General features: G+C 36.2%; 1 protein-coding gene across 8 annotated transcripts in view; it reads right to left on the minus strand.

Annotated features, from left to right (window-relative positions):
* Positions 1 to 208: 208 nt before the first annotated feature.
* The window catches only part of LOC149790260 (uncharacterized), a 39895-nt gene continuing 17614 nt past the window's right edge, over positions 209 to 22489 (minus strand). For all 8 annotated transcript variants that reach the window (XM_089972292.1, XM_089972294.1, XM_089972291.1 and 5 more), the window contains 5 exons: positions 20987 to 21470; positions 13131 to 13292; positions 8421 to 8633; positions 2949 to 3128; positions 209 to 1280 (listed from right to left, as the gene is read on the minus strand). In XM_089972292.1, coding sequence (XP_089828418.1) covers positions 528 to 1280; positions 2949 to 3128; positions 8421 to 8633; positions 13131 to 13292; positions 20987 to 21470 — 1792 coding nt within the window. In that variant the 3' untranslated portion in view covers positions 209 to 527. The remainder of the gene's footprint in view (positions 1281 to 2948; positions 3129 to 8420; positions 8634 to 13130; positions 13293 to 20986; positions 21471 to 22489) is intronic.

Below are 22489 nucleotides of genomic sequence, written 5' to 3' on the forward strand. Positions count from 1 at the left end.
GTCATCGGTTTCGGCATATGTGGGTATGTGAGAAAGCTTGCCAGTAGCTTCTTGTGGGTCCACAGTTCTTTCCGGGGTTTTCCCCGGTTCTTCCATCACCATTAATAGTGGCCGCCATGTATAGCCCATCTTGTGCTGAAACATGGCGTTAAACACCACAACAACAACAACCTTAGTATAGCTTGATTTAGATCACCAGCAAAATGGATGGCCATGTTTGTCAAAATCTTTATTTTTAGTTGTTGTGTTTTTAAAGAAAGAAAGAAAAAACAGCATGGACTGGGTACAACAAATTGCAGGAAATGCAAATAATTTGCATGAATTTCCCCCAATGATTTTTAAAAAATGCATGACTAGCAATTTTTGTTGCAAGAAACCTGCAATCCCTGGCAGCATCTCTGTTACTAACAGCAGATTGCTGCCATTAAAACAGAAAGTAAACTGTAATATACATAAACACATCAAATGTTTGAAATTAAAACAAAATTTATTAAGAAAAAAGTTACTAAAAGTTAAAGGATTTGTATTCATGTAACTGCATCCCTCAAGGAATCTACAAACTTTCTGTAATCAAGATAAAAATCAACCGGTTTCTGAATCTTCCCCACACCTGGGAAGGATGCTGATTTATTCCGACTTGAGTTATCTCCTCTTGTTCTTATACTTTGTGAATTTCTTTGTTCAACAGTGGAGCAAATCTTGTTTTCTCCTCCTTTCCAAGGAAGTGCATTATCATCAAGTTTTTGCCTCTTTGAGCATGAGGAAGTGTCAACAATGTCATTGTCATCCTGATCCATCTCTTTCTTGGCAGAATTTTCTCTTGTAGCTTTATCCATAAAGTCGTGAATTATCCTTTTGGAAGTAAAGAATGGTTCATCACAACTATGTAAATGATTCACATTTTTCAAACAATCATGATTTTGTTTGTCACATGCTTCAAGTACTTCACCATTTCCTTTTGCCCTTTTTACTTGAAAAGTTTCCTCATTGTTAATAATGCTTGCTTTGCCACAGCTATTGCTTTTGTCCTCTCTGTCTTGATGAGAGTTACCACCTGTACCCTGTCCACAAAATACACACTTACAACCAATATCTGAGTTGTCTCCCTTTAAAACGGCATCTATGAGATTCTGAGGACATCGAGGTATATCACTGGTTTGGAGGTGGTTGGTGGAGACTTCTTTCTGTTTGGATGAAGATTTTGATTCTTCTTTATCAATCTGCTGAACCTTTGCCCTTCCTTTGCATTTTATCCATACCTGTTTGCTTCGCAGGTCCTTCTGCAATGACAAAATGTTAAATATGCAGCATTAAGATACAATACGTTTTCATGTTAATAAGATAAGCAACAATCATGGAAGCAGACTGCAATTTTGGGAAATTTCTGAAATACTGTAGTTCCGCGTTTATTTATGTATGATAAAGTTTCCTACATTTTGGGATTGTGTGTGTGTGTGTGACTTGGATTTTTCATGTAGCTTTACTAATTTTTCAGTCATGTCACTATGATGTCTTCACTGTGTCAATATATAGTTATATCTAGCACTGGGGCATCAAGTCGCAGACATGTAGCTTCATGTTCCACCAATTCACATTATCCTAACACAACCAGTCCTAACACTAACCTCTTAATGCTGAGTACCTAGCAAGGCAGCTGTGAGTACCATTTTTGTACGTCTTTGGTATGACTCAGCCAGGGTTTGAATCTGCAACCTTCTGCATCCAAGGTGGATGCCCTAACCACTAGGCCATCAGAGCAGTTTAATTTGAGAGTTCTAAAAGCCAAGAATGAAAAGTCCAATAAACATTGATTAATCTGTGAATGCTCCAGGACCCTCTTCTTCATTCCAAGAATTTTCAGACCAAAAATCATTTATTTTGGCAAAACCATCAAAATATATACCCAGAAAAATAAATTTAAAAAACTGATACCCAGAAATAAAAATGATTTTCAAACAGCTGCAACTAATATTAATAAAGATTAATAAACTGTCTCAGATACAAATAACTATAGTGTGCTGCAAGATAGGTATAATAGTCTACCTCAAAGGGCTGCAATTAACATATTCAAGTCAACTAAACTGTGATATACAGCTAATAAATACAATACTCCAAAGAAACTGCAGACCCAACCAACAACTCCCTTCCTAGGATGGTCAATAGCTAGTATAACAATGTTGTTTACTTGAAAATTTACTCATTCTTGCATTAACATTCAAAGAAGTATCATTTTTATTGCTGAGTTCAGTTTTTAATTTGGTTGGATGTTTTTATTTATTTATTTATTCAAATTATTCACTGGAATGACAAAGTGCTCAATAATATTCTTGGACTAAAACATTATTTTGGAATTAAAGCAAATCAAGACAAGGACATATTGGATTATATTACTGCAATACATCAAAAGACTATTAACACATCACCACAGTCCAGGTCACTGGCACATTAGCACTTTTGAAACTAAAGACACATCAACACATTCAATATCCTATGTGATGATGCATTGTCTTATGAGACATAAGATTTATATGGCATGACACTAATTATAAGATCAAAGATAAGATTCTACTAAGGCAGACCTGACAACCCTTATGATTGTGCAAGTTTTATGAAAATGCCCCTTTAATTACAGACTTACAGAATAAATTATAGAAATACAGTTGCTTGGAATAAAATCCAGATACTGGCTTGTCCGTGTTTGATTTGGATCTGAGTTTCATATTAGTAGATTCAGTGGAATTTATCAGGGAACCTGTCTAACTTTACTGTAGTACCCAGGATGCTTTAGAATCACACTTATGGACTTATAAATACATGTTTTCCAGCTTAACAATAGCAGTAGATGATATTCTGTTGCATCTTAGTGACAACAGGTCCAACTTAGAGAAAAAAATTAACTGCCTTACCGAGAAGGTCTAGTTAGGGTTGGCAGGTCTGTTATAGCATACCTTTATTTTGTCTACCAAGACCATATGACAAGCCCCAGTATAGTCTTCCTGGTTGGCTAAGGACAGAATTTCCTCCATACTCTCTGATATCCCCTCAGTCTGTAATAGTGTGGTCAAATGGTCAGCATCAAAGTTTCGAAAAGGGCAGCCTCCATCTTCTCCTGGACCCATCGCGGCTGCCTAGAGCATAAAAAAACAAGCACATGTACTACTTAATCTTAACTGTGCATAGTTAAATTACTCCTTAATTCTTTATCAAAGTCTTTTCCAGATACAAGACCCTTTTTAGCACTTGTGTCTTGAATCTGGGCCTGTATCTTTGATCGATCCAATTCATCTGCAAGTGTTAAGTTAAATTATTTATTGGATTAAATAATTTAGCTAATGATTTAATATTCAAGGCTGAGAAAACAGGATGTGTCCTTTATACTATCTTCCTGTAGAATGATTTAAAGGAGACCAGAAACCAATGGAAATATAGAATAATAATAAAAGTACTATAGCAGAAAACCTTATTCTGAAGTATCATCTGCGACCGTAATGCCAATATTTAAATATTGGCCTATCTTCTAGCAGCTGAATTTCCATGACCTCGTATGCAAAATTTCCGCGCCTATTCGGTTACTTTCGGGATGTGACGTCATAGTAGCGACTCCAGCAGCCCAAGTGGGAGTTGCCAGAGTAAAAGACAATACCGTTTTGCGTTGCTTACGGGTGTAATAGAACATTAAGAAAAGTCTGTGGACATAAAAAAAAATTCTTTTCCGAAAGATAAAGGCATAATGAAAGAATGGGTACATTATTACAAACGAGTTAATTTCAAAGCAACACCATACAGCACTATGTGCTCGTTACATTTCTCAAAGGAATGTTACGAGAGGGATCATGAAAAAATGGCAGCTCAAAGATACGCAAATGCTAGGCCTAGACTAAAAGTTGGCGCTGTTCCAGAAATACCTTTGGACATTTTAAATCCTGGGAAAAGTGTTAAACGTGTGAGTTACGAAAATAGGCAGAAGGACGAGTAAGTGACCACAAAATGCAACAATCAATCCACATATCTTTTATCTACACCAGCAGTGCTAAAAACAAATCTGATAGCCTGACACCCTGGGCCCTTCTGGTTTTAGTTCCGGCCCATCCCGTATTCAAAGTGAGGTGCCCGTCAGGTTTGTCGAAACAAAAATTGTTTGCCTGAGGAAACTTTGATCGTGCTGGTGAAATGAGTAAATGTATTTTCAAGATGTTGACATACATGCCTTAACACGGCACAATCTAAATCAAATCACCACTGTCCTAGGTGAAATTTAGATTTGATTTTAATCAAATGGAAGCTTTGCTAAAAATAAGATTCTAAACCTGTCGTGTTTCGAGAAAATACAATTTTCAGTAATCTTATAAAAATTAAAAATTTAATTTAAAAAATGCATTGTATACATGTAGTATGCATAAACGGTAATCTGTAATAATTGGAACTGATATAAGATATTCCTTGGGCAGTTTAAAAAGCAGCGATTAAAAAAAAAAGGTCAAAGTTTCACATTAACTGTCTGACAATAGAACGGGAGGGGGGCTATTGACCCCCCCCCCCCTTGCCCCAATGTGCGACCGCCCATTTGACGTGCCTTTTCTCCCTGTGATACGCCTTATTATTCCCCCACGACAAGCCCCTTTTGCATATTCTGGTCAGTTCTGGCTAAATTGCAAAATAGCTAAAGTTTTGATTTAAGGACGCAAACAATAAAGCCGGTGTGACTAATGAACATAATCCTTATCCTTGCATTGATCTTGTGAAAAGGACTGCCCTTCGGACATAATTCCAAGAAACCATGTTCGACAGTGTGTGTATGTGTAACCAGCAATTGATTACCAAATAAACGATGCCTATTTTGTTGTTACTTACGATGCCATGGACTTCATTTTAACAGTTCAAATCTGCAGTCACAAGTTACCGTACATGTGGCAACTGTTTTTCTCAAGTTTTATGCCCCACCTTATTTCCTTAGGCTTAAGTCTTAATGCATGTAACACTGTTTGCTGAATAAAATATTTATTCAGAATTAGTTCTTTGGGGCCACATATACTGCATGGTATATTTTGTTTTATTCCTTGTAATTTAATCATGGTAATTAAACTTTTCATATACGGTAGAGGAATGTCAGGTGTTAACTGGCCGAGTTTCTTTGGCGGAAATCGAGATGCGATTTTCTTTGCAGAGAAAATTTCAAAGTGATCATTCATTTAAGCTAATTGGTGACAATTTTATTCATTTATATTTTTTTTTACGTTAGTACTGTTGTAGTTGTTTAAAAATATCTGAAATTTACTTGAATAATGTTTAATCTTCACGTTCTATTATCTGAAGAAGAAAAAAAGAAGAAAAAAAACTGTTGTATGATATTAATTATTTCGTCCAGTGCCGGATTTAGACGTGTGTGCGTGTGATTTGAATTTTTAACGTAGCTTTAACAATTTTTCAGTCATATCGCTACGATGTCTGCAGTCTGGCAGTTTAGACTGTGGGTTGCATACGTCATATTTAAAAATGGTTTGGGGTTGGGTTTTTTTTCTTCTGACAAATGAAAATTGACAGACATAGTGTAATAATCGGGACTTCGCTGCGCAAAATTGAGAGATATTACGAGATCGGGAGGTAGATGAGGAAATACCCTCAAAATTGGGAGGTTTTTCTCCCGACTTGAGAGTTGACAGGTATGAACTGTCCCGGCTTGTGGGATTTCATTCAGGACTTTTAGTTTATTTAAGTCACCAGCCCGGGGCCTGTGCCTAACAAATTTCTTTTAGCACTTACCAGTACAGTACATAAACTATTATATCAGACTGCAGATTCAACTTTTGAATGTGCAACCCAAATGTGGTCTCCGCTCTGCCTTGCTCGCCAATGTTTATGTTTGTATTCGAGGACTGGCTAGTATAGCGTCACGGTACCACGTGATCTGTCGTCTCATCAAAACTCGTGTTATCTTCCACGCAATATAATCACTACCCGCTTACGATATTTAATTTACAAACATTGCAGTCGAATTAAAATCTGTAGATAATTACATACGCAAAAGGAAAATTTTGATTTCTAGTCTCCTTTAATGCTTCATCTGTCTTCTTTTCAATGGTTCCATGTTCCTATTTCATGCAAACCAGTCAAATAAAGATTATGAAACAAACTTAATGCTATGTCTTAGCCCTTCTTTTTGTTCAGACTAAACCACACAGTCTATTACCACACAGCTTCAAGTCAACACACTCACAATTGGCAATCTTATGGTAGTTCATTTAAATAAAAACAACATATTTCCAACCTGAAATCAGTCACTATTTTAAACATATTTTTTTTAATGTAGTGAATTTTCTTCTCGGGAATATGCAGCAATAAATTGACTGATATGAATCAGTCTGAAGAGAAAACGTCAAGATAAAATGTGTAAGAATGACAAAAATACTAGTCAAAAATTGGATGGCTCTCAAGTTAAAAACATGCCTGATATGGAACAGAAAATTCAATACTTTCCAGACAAAACTGACCAACAGCCAAGGCAGCGATGACCATGCTCATTAAATCAAAGTATTTTTTTATACTAATTAATATCTATCCCATGTAACCTAATGTTAACTTTATGGCTATACTATAATGTCATAAGAAATTACTGAAATTTTTTGAAGCTATGATGATTTTAATTTGTGCATCATATACAGTGATAGTTGGTGATAGGCAATGGGCTTCTATGCCTGGCTAGCTCTGCCAGCAATAGTAACAGTCAGCAGTCTAAATGTTGGCACTTGTTGGGGTTTGACAGATACACAATGAATTTTTATTTGATAACTGCTTGCAAATTTGTAGCACCTGCCTAACACATGAAATGAGATCAGTGTCCCACACTATGATTATAATACCTGTACCTGGTTTGCAAAAACTTGAATACAAATGAAGAATCTTAATGCTTATGCCAAGAGGATATTAACACAGAATCTTAATGATTGACTCGACAAAATGTTAACACAAGCTCTTAATGCAGATACCAACAAAATGTTTTTGTACGAATGGTGAAATCCAAACAAAGCTGAGTCCTTGAAAAAAGGCAAATGACTGAATAAAAAAAGCCATTAAAAGAATAAAAAAGTTTCTTTGGACTGACTTTAACCTCTTTTTTCAGTAACACAAAAGTATAAAATGGTTTAAAACCAATATCTCAAACAGCTTAGAACAAACAGTGAAACAAATATAATAGACTTGAAATATCATATATATAAATCTTACAAGTCAAGTCCACCTGCACAGACCACAGAAAAAAACATCTGCCGTTACCTAATGTGCAGTCATATCAAGATTTTTTTTTGCTTGTTCTACTGATTACTCCTAACAAACTACAAAGACCCAGATTTGCTGGCACATTATGCAGTGGCAGTTGAACATGACTTGTGAATATATACAGTACTGAGTACCAACTTTCATGAATTTTGTGGTTCTTACAAACCACAATAATTTTTAAACAAACAAATGTTGATCTCTTTGTGAAAACGAGATTTATTGTATCAACAATGAATGAATTTAAGCACGGACAAAATGTCATTTTCTACAAAAGCCATACAATTCAACCCTCATGAAAACAAATGGAATCACAAGAATTAACATTTCTTGCCATGCATGATCACTTTCTTTGCAGTCATTAAGAACAGCATATTTGTGCACAACACATATCCTAAGCAACATTGGTCAGCATACATATGAAGTTGTGTGATGTCAGTCAGCAATGCTTGCCTAATTGGTCTATATTCATTTCATAGCAATGCTTGCCTAATTGGTCTATATTCATTTCATAGCAATGCTTGCCTAATTGGTCTATATTCATTTCATAGCAATGCTTGCCTAATTGGTCTATATTCATTTCATAGCATTGCTTGCCTAATTGGTCTATATTCATTTCATAGCAATGCTTGCATAATTGGTCTATATTTATTTCATAGCAATACTTGCCTAATTGGTCTATATTCATTTTGTAGCAATGCTTGCCTAATTGGTCTGTACTTATTTCATAGCCATGCTTGCTTAATTGGTCTAGAGTTATTTCACAGCAATGCTTGCCTAATTGGTTTGTACTTATTTCATAGCAATGCTTGCCTAATTGGTCTATATTTATTTCATAGCAATGTTTGCCTAATTGGTCTATATTTATTTCATAGCAATGCTTGCCTAATTGGTCTATATTTATTTCATAGCAATTCTTGCCTAATTGGTCTATATTTCAAAGCAATGCTTGCCTAATTGGCCTTTATTTATTTCATAGCAATGCTTGCCTAATTGGTCTATATTTATTTCACAGCAATGCTTGCCTAACTGGTCTGTACTTATTTCATAGCATAGCATATCTTGCCTAATTGTGATATATTTATTTCATAGCAATGCTTGCCTAATTGGTCTATATTTATTTCATAGCAATGGTAAGTTACCATTGTTACCTGCAGAGAAGAACAACAGTGTCCTCTATAGTTTATCCTTGAACCTTCTAGTCCATACAAATGTCGAATATTGTAGGTGTATCTTTTCTCATTGCTGGACCATGTATGGGAGCAGCCATTTTCAAAGGTCTCATGAGAGTATTCCTTCCTCCAAAACATAAGAGCTTCATGGACTGGCATGCCAATTTCTTTCAAGAAAAGTGTGTACTGGATCTAAAAAAAATGGCATTGCTATATTAAACTTGAAAGCATCATACAATGCAAATCACATTAACTTGAGTAAATAGTAAATCAAGAAAGATATGGAATACAATTAAAACACATCTGACAGCATTACATATGAGATTACCACCAATAAAAACATCATCAATGTTTCCATTGATATAATAAATGGCTCTGTTATGTTTTGGGGGAGGGGTGTAAGCTGCTTATTATTTACAGTGATTGTTTTACCACAGAAATATAAGCAGACAGTTCAGTTAGTTTTGGAAATCCTGGCACTGCATACCGAGTCAAAATACTTAGAATACTGAAGGCCTTAATGGTACAAGAAACATGGAACATAAATTGTAAAATGATGATATGCATTTTCCTTGTCACGATCATAAGCAATACCAATATCCCTCTAAAAACATGTTGTTGTTATAGGGTTTAATGCTATTTTTCAGCACAAGATAGGCTATACATGGTGGCCAGTATAAATGGTGAAGGAAGAACCTGGGAAAAACCCCAAAAGAAGCACCGACCCACAAGCCTAAAAACGTGTGATCCAAATATTAAATGTTCGAGTTTTTTCATCTCTTAAACCCTTAACAGAGAATTTATTTTAAACACACATCAAACATTTGGATTGCAATATGTTGAGCAATGACATTTAATCGCCATTTTGTATTTAAAGAATTCTGTTTGGAAGCAAACATGCTAACCCCAATATAGATATTGGCTTAATGTTTGCTAATATAAGTGACAAACAGCATAATCTGAGCAGTAAAGTGTAATCTGTTACTTGTACGAATATTAGTAGCCCTACTTCATTGAGGCTTCATCATTGTAGCTAATATATTACATTGGTATAATTACAGTACGATGACAAATGTACATTTATTTTTACTGCTAATCTGGATCTTCAGGTCAAAATACATGGCAAGAGGATTAGATGAAAACATACTGAAAAATTATTTATATTCAACACTCACTTTAACTAGTCTACATGTCTAACTTTGCCAAATCATTGTGAAGTCTGCCATGACTATGACGATGTACTCAATCTGAAAGCTGTATTGCATCACCCCCATATTCTTCTTTACAAAATGTGGGGTTGAATTGTCTTTTTTCTGATCGGATGCATACTTAAGTTTAAAAATAGCCACCTGCTCTAAGAATTTTTATCCACAAGTCGAACTGTAAAAGAACATTTTGCTTAATATCTGGCCCATTTCCTTAAAAAAATATAGACTGGTCAGCTAACTAATTTATTATCAATAGAATGAATCAGTGAAAAAGCTCATGATTAAAGAAACCTGTTTTCTTGGAAATGGGTCACATAGAGTTGCCATAAATAGAAAATTAGGAAAGTACATGTAGATCTATGATATGCTATTCGTATGCTGCCTTTTTTATAATGCTCTCAATTTTTTTAAAACTGAATTAAAATGATAATATAAATGACAAATGCAACTTTTTACACCTTTATTTTTATTTTATTTTTTAATGTACCTGAAAAATGTAATGCATATACACGCAACTGTATGACGTAATTCAGCGGAACAAAAGTGCAATGATTATGCCAAAAGTGTTGTAGGTGGTGATCAAGGTTTAATTCATCAGTACCCAGAATTGTGAGAGTGCAAATTTGCCACTCATTATTGCCTCAAAGTTATATGCAATTCATGCTTTTCATGAAAATATATGAAGCAAACATTTAGCAAATTAAACATTGGTCATTTCACATTTAAAAAGTTCATCGGTATTTTTTCACAGCAGTCTGAAATGTGTAATTCTCTCTTCGATTCAAATGGTCATGATTTTATTTGTAAATCTCCCATTTTATTACCTGATGCCTCAAAATTGTTGTTATAGCTAAATGCCGTTTTTCAGCACATGATAAGCTAAACATGATAGCCAGTATATAAGACAGATGAAGAACCTGGGAAAACCCTGGAGAGAACCACCAACCCATAGGAAGCCCATGGCAAGTTCTCTCACATACCCATGCTGACCAAGCCTGAGACTGGAACCCACACAGGCAAAGGTGAGCTGTCAGTGACCAGTAGAAACAAGCAGCTTAGACCATTTGGCCACCCAGGGCCCCTGAAGCCTCAATGAAAAATACTTACTATAACTTAATCATTATTTATAACGTATACTTAACAAATAGTACACTAGTTGTTGGACTTGTATAAATTGTACATAAGTGTATTTGTTGTTGTTGTTGGGTTTAACACCATTTTTCAGCACATAATAGGCTTTACATGGCGGCCAGTATTAATGGTGGAGGAAGAACCTGGGAAAAACCCCGACCAACAATAAATTACTGGCAAGCTTTCTCACTTACCCACATTGGAAAAATCCAAGAACTTGAACCCACGCAGACAGAGGTGAGATGGCAGTGATCCATAACGGAAAGCGCTTTAAATCACTCAGCCACTCGGGGCCCCTGTACATAATAAGTGTAGCTTTGAAGCCATCTACTGACCAAAAAGAATACAGACGAATTCAAGATAATCCTTTGTTTAACTGCTGCATATTGAAACCATCTCACTACATTAGAATTCTTTAAGAAAAATCATGCCAAAGTAGCCATCCATTCTATAACAAGAATTTCAAGATCGCTACTGTGGTGGCTATGTTGGATCTAAAAGATGAACCTTTTTCATTTAGGACCAATTAGACTTCATTAGAAGTCTTCCAGTAAATATCCCATATCTATATGACTTTCCTTTGAGGAGTAGAAATAAAAATATCTGCAAGACTGGCCACCATGGTGGCCATATTGGATTTGATTTAGGACCAACCAGACCTCATATAAAATCTTTCTGTGAAAACACCATTTTGATAAGGCCTTTGGCGTTTTGGCGTGGAGTAGCAACAAAACATTCAGAGCTGCCAACCCTCCAGACTCGCAATTAGTGAAAAGTGGGATAAAAATTAGTGAATTTTTAATGCAATTAGTGAAAAATTATATCATGACACTAACTTTGTTCACTTCAATGGTCAGTACTGCATTATTGATGCTGATTACATGTACTACTTTATTTGTAGCCAAACTAACGTACACAGGCTTCATGCTATTTTTCATAGTATGATGCTGTGGCAGTCTTGAATTTCCTCAATCAGGCTATGATAAATTTCTTTTCAAAACAGTTCAGGCTTCTTGCCTGTTGGTTAATCTTGGTGACTAAAATTGTTGCAATAGCCTATGTTGGAGGTGAAAACATTTAACTGTAGTGTAGCTTAATTATGAAATGGTATCAATCTAGAAGATGAAACTCAAGCAAGTTAAGATATATGCTAATCTTTCAAGGTATAAAATTCCAACACTCAAAAAAACTGTCTTCATGTAGTTTCCCAACTTCTATGTACTTTTTGCTACCAAAGTGCTTCCTCACATCATCCCTGCCACCATGTCCAATGCTAAAATTTGTGGCACACTGTGCAAAAAGCATGATGTATATCAGTATTCTATGGCTGAATGCATGGGCAATTTTTGGCATATTCGAAACTAAACTTCACTTTTTGTGCAATACGTTTCTTTTTCCTTGGTGGTGAAGACGTTTTTGAGATGCGGTGCTGAATGGCAATGACGGCACATACAAAGAATAAAATTCCGGTATGGTCCTGTTTCTTTCACAAGCATTTGTAAAACTACTCATATATATAGATTAAAATATGCAAAACTGTGCTACCGGGCCAACTGTACGAATCAGGTATGGTTCTACTAATGTTGTGACTAGCAGTACCAGACCATTTCAGCAACTACCGATATAGCAACTAGCACTTAACGGGAAAATTTAAAATAACTGAAAATTGTGTTTTTCCATGAATCGCTGTAGAAAGTCACGAAATTCACTCCAAAATCATGAGGGTTGGCAGCTATGAACATTTCAAGATGGTTGCTGTGCCAGCCATTCATATATGACCAACTAGATATCATAAAAGTCTTCTTCTGAAAACTCCATGCTCGACAGGACTTTGATTTTTAAGATGGCTGCTATGGTGGACACATTGGATGTCAGACCAGCACCGTTTTCATTTAGAACCAGAATATATATCATATTCAGTCTTTCTGTGAAACCCCTATGTTTATATCAAAATATTTCTGTTATGCAGTACACATTATTTTGACATGATGCTATATTTGCATGTATTGTTACTGGTTGTTCAGTGCTTAATAATAATTATTAAGTCATTTGTGCTGCTTCCCAAACACTTGTTTTTTAACTGACTGGACACTTGCATATATAACTTGATATAGCATCTGATTGAAGATTTTTATCATAACATCTAAACACTTCAGGTGCATGGAAACTCGGACATAAATATCAATCTTCCTCAAAGGCAGTTAAAATAATACTCAGCCCATGCAAAATTCTCTTTCTGTGGTTCAGTTGTGACCGTTAAAGACAACCTTAATTACAAAATCCATGTTGCCAAGAAGCCCAGCAAGAGATAAAAAATGTAAACCATGTATTAAAGTAATGCCATTCATACCCTTGAATGATGCCTCAGTCTGTGTTGTTCTCTAAGTTTCCGATGAAGATGTGCCATACATGGAGGAAAAAGGGAAGTTACTCTGTCTACCTCATCATGTGTCAAGCTCCATGGGGATCCTGATAATGTATGCTGGTACCCATACTGCCTCCTATACAGAAACTGAAAGATCAAATACAAGAATGTCAGTACGTGTACAAGACTAGATGCAAAATGCAAGTAAAAAGTCAAGCCCTAATAAATGAAAATCACTTTCCACTGTAAGTAACAAATACACATCTCCCTCGATAACTCGCGTACAACGTGGTCCACGAACATAGACCACACTATAAGCGAGGTGCAAGTTAATGCAGGACTCCCAAAACTTGACAAAAATTCGTTTTTACATCGTTAGAGAACTGGACTGTTTATTGACTGAATCCTCATTTTACAATCAAGTCGATAATAATTTTTAATAACGTGCTTTTTATAATGAAGTTATTCGTTATTCTGTTTAAATAACATTTATTTTCAAAATGTCCAACATATGAAAGACCGTTCCAACTGGTTTCAACAAAAATGGTGGATTACATCACTTCTTGTTGTTTTCTTGATGAGTCTGGTTCTCGTAGTGGTGTTTAATATTATCATGCCAAATCGGGAATCCACAGAGCAAGGAACTGGACTAACTGTTGATACACCACCAAACAAGATTCCTTTTTTCAAAAACATGCAACGTATTTTTCATTATACAATTGTCTATGTTGAAACTTAATTTTTGTATTGCTCAATTAGTACAATATTGATGTTGTGAATTAATTAATTGGAACTAATAATGAAACTTCTCATCATCCTTGAGGATATCTCTAAGTGCCAGTTCAAGAATTCTCTGAATCTCGCTTGCCCACAATGGTCCGTATCTGTGAAATCAAACTCTTTATTTTATGAAGTATTTGTTTTTGCTTGGCTGCCTTGTTATCTTTGATCACAGTTATTAAAGAGTTGGTTAATTTAAGGTAGTTTATGTTACAGACACAATAACATTTATAAGCGTTCGATTGATCAAATGAAGTGAGTTCACCCGACATACGACCAGGGCCGCTAGATTTTAAGTTTGTAGGATTTTCGTGCCTTCTAACTTTTCTTTTATTCCATCCCCTTTTTGTGATTCAAAAGACAAAATTAATGTGATAATACTTAGGAGGCCAGCTTTTAATTCAGTGCAACAATACAACAAATACTTCCAGAAGTCTGTTATCAAAACATGGCCAGCATTTAAATAGGTTCTCAGAGAAATGCACGCGGACATAGCTGTTAAGGTAGAATGATGCATTTTACATTTAATTGCAAGAAGACCCATTGCATTTATGATGATTACACTTAAAAGGAACTAAAAGATAGAACTAGAAGATAAATTTAAATTGATAAAGAAATTATTTAATTTGTATTTATTTATTAAAGTACTGCCTCCACTTGGCGTGACATTTTCAGTGATCGAAAATTCCTTACATATTGTTAATTGCAGTGCACTAGGAATGTCGTTTTTGAAAGAAAATGTAAATATTTGTATGACCTATTTTTAAATTTGATATTTCATAGTGTTGATTAAAATCTCCAGGTCCTATCTACTGATTTTGACGATAAAATGAGCGATACATAAAGTTTCCTTTACCAATTTTAATTGCGATTTTGTTAAAGTTCAACAAATAGGGATCAATTTTTGGGGTATTTTTCTGGTTTAAAAAATGGGATCCATGCCTGACCCTGCACTATAAACGGGTTCGCGAGTTATCAGGGCGTGAATTATCAAGGGAATGGTGTAATAAACTGGATATTGCAAGGCAAATGAAAAAAGTGACACATTTCTGCAACCATTCACCTATAGATTAAATCAAGATAAATTACTACTAGAAATTTATCTTTGAGTTTCTTGGCTGCTGTGAAGCTTGCTAAAAAGAACTAACTGCTCAGAATAATTCACTCCAATGTGCAGTATTAACTTGCGATTAAATTTATGTACCCTCTCTCCTCCTCACATTCCACACTCAGTAGTCACTTCAATCCCAGACAATAACCCCAGGGGTCACAATGCAAAATCCTTCAAACCAATCCCAAAGAGCAACCCAGGTGTTATAATGCAAAATTATGCAATCATAATGCAAAATCCATCACATCAATCACAGACGGCGACAGAGAAGTCATATTTAAAAATCAATCGCACCAATCTTAGTCTGTGACCCAAAAGTCCTATTGCAAAATCTATCACACCAACTGCTAAATCCATCACACAAATCACTGTGTCCCAGGAGTCATATTGCAAAATCCATTACACACCATTCAGAGAGTGACCCAGAAATCATATTGCAAAATCCATCCCACCAATAACAGGATGTGACCCAGAAATCATTGCAAAATCCATCACCATAATCCCAGACAGTGACCCACGAGTCATATAGATGAATCCATCACACCAATCCCAGACAGTGATCCTGGGGTCATCATGCAAAATGCACCACAAGATTTGTGCATCTTCCCGCTATAAGTAAATTATTTAAGTCAAATTGCCAATCTGAAATCTGTGCAAATGTTGTTATTGTTGTTCTTGTGGGATTAACACTATTTTTAGCACACAATAGGCCATATATGAGTGCCTTTATAACCGATGAAGGAAGAACCCATGAAAATGCCCAAAAGAATCACCCACCCATGAAGAACCCAGGAAAACGTTTGTAAGAGCCACCCAACCAAGAAAAATCCAGGAAAACGTCTGTAAGAACCACAAACCCATGAAAACCCCATGAAAACGTCTGTAAGAACCACACACCCATGAAAACCCCAGGAAAACATCTGTAAGAACCACACACCCATGAAAAAACCAGGAAAATGTCTGTAAGACCCATCCACCCACGAAAACCCCAGAAAAGCATCTGTAAGAACCATCCACCCACAAAACCCCCACAAAAATGTCTGTAAGGACCACCCACCCATGAAAAAAACAGAAAAGCATCTGTAAGAACCACCCATCCATTAAGAACCCTGAAAAATATCTATAAGAATCACACACCCATAAAAAAAACCAGGAAAACGTCTGTAAGAACTATCCACCCAAGAAAACCCCAGAAAAACATCTGTAAGAACCATCCACCCACAAAAAGCCCAGAATAACGTCTGTAAGATCCACCCACCCATGAAAACATCTGTAAGAACCACACATCCATGAAAAACATCTGTAAGACCCACCCACCCACAAAAAACCCAGGACAATGTCTGTAAGAACCACCCACACACAAAAAACCCAGGAAAATGTCTTTAAGAACCACCCACCCATGAAGAACCCAGAAAAAAAATCTGTAAGAACCACCGACCCACAAAAATTCCAGGAAAACATCTGTAAGAATCACCCACCCACAAAAAAAACCAGGAAAACATCTGTAAGAACCACACACCCAGAAATAAACCTAGAAAATGTCTGTAAGGACCACCCACACATAAAAACATCTGTAAGAACCACTAACGCACGAAAACCCCAGTAAAACATCTTTAAAAACCAGTCACCAATGAAGAACCCAGGAAAATGTTCGTAAGAACCACCCACACACAAAGAACCCAGGAAAATGTTTGTAAGAACCACCCACCCACAGGAAGCTACTTGCAAGTCTTCTTACATACCCACACTGGCTGAACGTAACACTGGAACCCACGCAGACAGGTGAGATGGCAGTGTTCATAAAGACAATTGCTTTAGACCAATGAGCCATCTAGAGCACACCTGTGTAAATGTAATCTTTGACATCCCCCAGGGACCTGGGGCGGGAGCCAAGGAAGACGCCCCTCTTGCAGATTGTTACCATAGCCACCAAGTTTCATGATTTTTCCATCCAGCAGATTACCTGGAGATTTGTTGCTGTTGTGGAGTTTGACGCCATTTTTCAGCACATGATAGGCTATGCACGGCGGCCAGTATTAATGGTGGAGGAAGAACCTGAGAAAAACCCGGGAAGAACCACTGACCCATGAGAAGCTACTGGCAAGCTTTCTCACATACCCACACTGGCCGAATCCTAGACTCGAACCCACACAGACAGAGGTGAAATGGCAGTGATCTGTAACGGAGAGCACTTTAGACCACTCGGCCACTCGGGGCCCTGAATACCTGGCGATGTGGTAATGTATAGATTGACAGGCATACTAAGGAAGGACAAACAGAGGGTATCTTAATAGCCCCCATGTTGCTTTAAAGACTGAAAAGATAGGAAAGACATTGATCAAAGATTTTTTCAAACACAAGCCTAGAGGAAGTGTTTTTTGTTAAAAAGTCACTTGCCTTGACATAAAATCCACTTTCCTGACAAAACCTTATTTTTTTACTATTATCCACCCCACCCCACCTCAGAACAATTAAATGGTTAGTCCCTTATACTTGTGATTTTGTTCATGATATAACCCATGTTCAAATTTTGCTTAAGAGTGGCTCACAACAAAGATTTCCAACAATTTCACAATTTACACACTTAAGTGACATGAAAGTATTAGTTCCATGATCCCGAGGTATTTCTCCACTGGGTATGCAAATAATATCAGAGTCACTGACTGTGCTGGAGATAAAGCAACTGACAATGTATGTACTGCCAGAATGTTAGGCTGGAAGGAAGGTCAGAAGCTTAGCTGGATGAATGGCCAATGAAACCAATGGACGGACAGGTCAGACCAGTCCATGTATGGTCCCAGGTACAATGGATTGGACAGCCAGTTTGCAGCATGTTCCATCAAAAGGACAGATCTCTGATCACCTAGTATACACAGTCCACTGGAAAATTTAAACTGGAAGGTCAGCAACTGTGATGGCAGTGTTAGGCGAATCCATCTGGTAAGAAAAAAAATCAGCCAGAAAAGTTTCATATCCAAAGTGCCATCTTACAGGCCCTAAAGATATGCAGTGGGAAAGAGAAGCAACAGAACATTCATTTGCTTAATCAAACTCCTCAGATGCGACTCGTAGACTGGTGTAGCATGTACACATCGAACATCCAGTGCCACCAAGTTGTCTTTCTTTAACTGCCGAAATAGCTAACTGCCTTTCTGACGAAATTTTGGATGGGTAAGTGCAAAAGGAATATCATCCACTATCCTCACAACACAAGATGATTTTGAGTGTAGGCTTAAAATTTTGCACTCTGATGATTTTAACTTCATCTTTGTCTCCAGCCTTTTAACTTTTTAACAGAACAAAAAAAAGTCAGCTCCGACCAAGAGCAACATATACTGCAATGTGTTGTTGATGTACACTTAATACAAACAAGGCAAGTGAATTGATTATCCTAACTACATGCACCTTGAACTGCTTGCATTTTGAACAGGGGCTCCAGGTGGCTAAGTGGTCTAAAGCACCCCCCTTCACAGATCACTCATACCTCGGTGTGTATTTTAGCCTACACTCAGTTAACATGGTTTTGTGAGAAAGCCTGCCAATAGCTTCCCATGGTTCTTCCTCCACCAAATATGCTAGCAGCCATGTGCTGCCCAATGGTGTTAAATCCCACAAAACTAAGCCAAACCATTTGGGAATATAGCTGTTATTGTGTTATGACAAGATGATATAAGAAGAAAAAAATACAGAAAATAACATGAAAATGTAAGCAAATAAACAACAGCACCACAACAATGCAAATAAAATTCAATCAGCATTTGCAGCACAAAAATACAGCCAGTACATATGGTACTGATAACATGTGGAACTTACCATGTCAAAAAAACAGTCCACAAACTTTGAAAAATATTCAAGAATGTCCACTGAGAATCACAAATAAGGTTAGCAGTCCATTACACAAATCTTAAAACACAACATTACACCAAACTGATTGATGGATAATGAAGGATTCCGACTAGCAAATGGGATGATGTTGATTGCAGTGTAGAGAAAGCTTAAACAATCAGATGATGGGTATCCACCTAGCAGTGGCACAGGAAGGTAATGTGTAAATATTTCTTCACTTTATCCAAATTGTTACAGTCTATGGTCTTAAACTGAGTAACAGAAATGAGCAAAATCCCAAACAATTGAAAAGATAATTTATTTACCAGGAATACTAAGTGACAATTTAAACAGAACATAGGTAATTGTTAATTTAACCAAAATTAGTCTTAATAGTTCTATTACAAGTCTGAATGTATAGAATTTCTAATGAATTCCATATACTGAACATGCTGATTTGCCAGTAATATTGAATGTGCTACTGTGCCAACAGTCTTGATGTATCACAATGATATAATCCAAAATTTCTTTGAATGAATTCATAATAATTTCCAAAACAGTACTTTGGATCGAAAACTAATGATGATAAGTCCAGTGAATAATTTAAATAACTAAATCCTCTTGAATTAAAAACTCAACACAACTATAAGACTGATTCCACTTCTGCTGTTAAGATAGGAATAAGCGATTCAACCTTAATAACCTGAGAAACAATATGAGAACCAGAACGAGGGCCAAAATTTCATTTCCAGAAAATTATAAGCTATAAACAATCTTATATAGATCCCCACCACTCTGTCATCTTAATGCAATTACCATCACACTGTAAACTAAATTTGTTTCTAGAAAATTCTAAAGTCAAAATCAAGACAGCATCCAGTACTCAAACTTAGTAAATGTGACATGATTAGACATGTCGGCCCAATTCCCAACCTCAATTATGGATAAAAGTCAATCACACACTACAAATTAAATACACATAACAATATGATATATGTTGTTCCTGGATCTTAACGTTAACAAAACTTATTTCTTAACATTACTGTAATCGAGGAATGTATTTGGCTAAGAAACATCATGACATATGGGGATGAAGTTTCACTATATGTGACCAATCGTACACCATCAGTATAATGTAGTGTCTTGACATGAAACACAGCAAAAATGAATACAAATTATGTGCATATGATAGAATCATAACACAATCAACACTCTATAGCACAGGAAAAAGGTTTAATAATGGCTCAACCTGAGAGATACTTGTAATTTAATTCTTTACATGAAAGTCCTTGAAACATGGATTAGATACACTAATTCTTGCAAATATTTTTGATGAAAAGCTACATGTATAATAAACTAAGCTACATGTATAATAAAGAATGCAGCCAACAAAATTTCAACTGAAAACCTTTAATGGTTTCATACCAGATTTAACTTTGTAAAATTGTAATGTTGTGCACTTCTTATAAATTACATGGCTGACAAATCATAATTAGTATTGTCCGATTTTAGTGAACACTACTTTACACCATACTACATAGTGTAATAATCAGGTGCCACGTGTATAGTCATACTTTGCGCTGTAGGGTGTAACATTATCAACGAGCTCTGTCAGATTGAGCTGTACTTGGAAAATTACAAACTAACATGGCAGACCCCAGAATTTGACTCATGGTGGGAAAAATCCTAATCACACTTGTGCAACTGTCTGTAACATGCATTATGAAAATGTGATCATCACAATCCGTGAAGAAAGTGAAAGACGCACCATTTTCTGTCACTTTTACTTAAATTGTGTCAAGGCCATTTTGAGATAATTAGATGCATCTCTTGTTATTAATAGTGCCATTGTTGACGAAACAATACTTTCTGTCTATTTAGTAACATTACATTTTTGAGAAGCTATTTGAAGGTGTTATTGCGAAATTTAGCCATATGCCTGTATATCATGTGGGTGGAGCCAAGCTTACACCTATATTTACTTACCTACACTGTTAAGTCCCTCCCGCATTAGTGTAACATGGTCTCTATACTTTAAATGTACAGTCTTCTACAATTAACTTTCATGTCTTTTAACCACAGTAATATAATCAAGATTGGATTGAACTGTACAATAAACATTCACCTTCAACTTTGATGAGATGCTTCGAAGCCTGGCATCTTTGGAAACAACATGTTTCCTCTGGCGAGCGACACTGACACCAAGTCTTAGAAGGTTAAAAAACAGACTGGTTGTCAACTCTCTCAGTTTACTGTAAGGAAAATAAGCCCAGCCTCTGTGTAGGGAAACCAGTCTTTCTGAGACAAATGCTGGCACAGTTTGGAATGGAACTCGCATAAAGCAATCATCTTGACCTTGAAGATATTTGTGTACTAGCTGTTTCCAACCATTTCCTGTACTCTTCATGTACAAAAATGCTTTCATGATATCTCTACCTGGACTTGGCAGTGTTATTTTGTGGTTCTGAAACTCAAGGAGATGCTTGTCAAGACTCTGAAAGACCTTGATCAGTTCAATCTCAGTCATGCAGGAGACTTGAAAATCAAATAACAATGTCTCTGCTCTGAGGAGAAAATCCCTGGTGTCAAAATCATCACAGAAGCACAACCTGCAAAAGAATTAAGATTTATTTCTTCACAATTATATTTCAGACAAAACTTTAAACACCAGAACTCTGTGTGTGTGTGTGTGTGTGTGTGTGTGTGTGTGTGTGTGTGTGTGTGTGTGTGTGTGAGAAAAGGAACTAATTAATTCAGAATGTCCCAAGTATTTTGCCAATAATTTTAAAATGTCAAAGGTGCTTGATGTTCTTTTTGAAAGTGCCTTTTGACCTTCCCACCAACATCTAACTGAAAAGCACGTAAGGTCTAGCGATGATTTGAGGTATATCTTTGCACGTACAAAACAAAAACATGGATTTTGTATCAGATGCCATGAAAAAATAAAATCTGTAAGTACTCAAGAACATTTACAACATTAAATTTATTGCTTATAACCAAAAATAAATAAATTCCATGATGGTATCATTTCCAGCAGGGATCAAAACACATATGATGCTACATTTATTTTGCTTTGTCATTTTGGCAATGGGGGAGAGGGGCAGGTAGAAATCATGATTTCATAACTTCAGATTTATTTCACTTGTGAGCTAATTTTAATTTAAAGTTCAAAGCTCATAAATATTAAGAATAAAAGATAAGCTTAGAATTCTGAAGCAAAAATCGCCGTCTCAAACTAAATAAAAAACAAAACCTATGTCATGGAGATTCCACAGTCCAAATGAGAGATTCCAGTGCAGATATTCTAACACTCAAATTTGATTTCTATTAAAGTTAAACTGCCACATGTTTCAGACTTTAAACTACACTTGAGTTGCATGCTCAGAAGAAAAGTCCTTCAGAGGGCCTTTTACTTTATGTACCATTGATTTTCTTGCTCTAAATAAGAGTTCCTCAAATGGACTTATGACCTAGTTCCTCAAAGAGTTCCTCAAAGGGACTTATATTGAGCTTATTACTGAGTTTCATGTTCAAAACATGTCCCTCAATGGGACTGATGCTCTACTTAAGTTTCCATTCCATGCCCAAAACAAGAGTCCCTTGAAGGAACTGATGCTCTACTTAAGTA

Source organism: Sinohyriopsis cumingii, chromosome 10, assembly GCF_028554795.1.
Source record: "Sinohyriopsis cumingii isolate HCF-2022 chromosome 10, ASM2855479v2, whole genome shotgun sequence".
NCBI lineage: Eukaryota > Metazoa > Mollusca > Bivalvia > Unionida > Unionidae > Sinohyriopsis > Sinohyriopsis cumingii.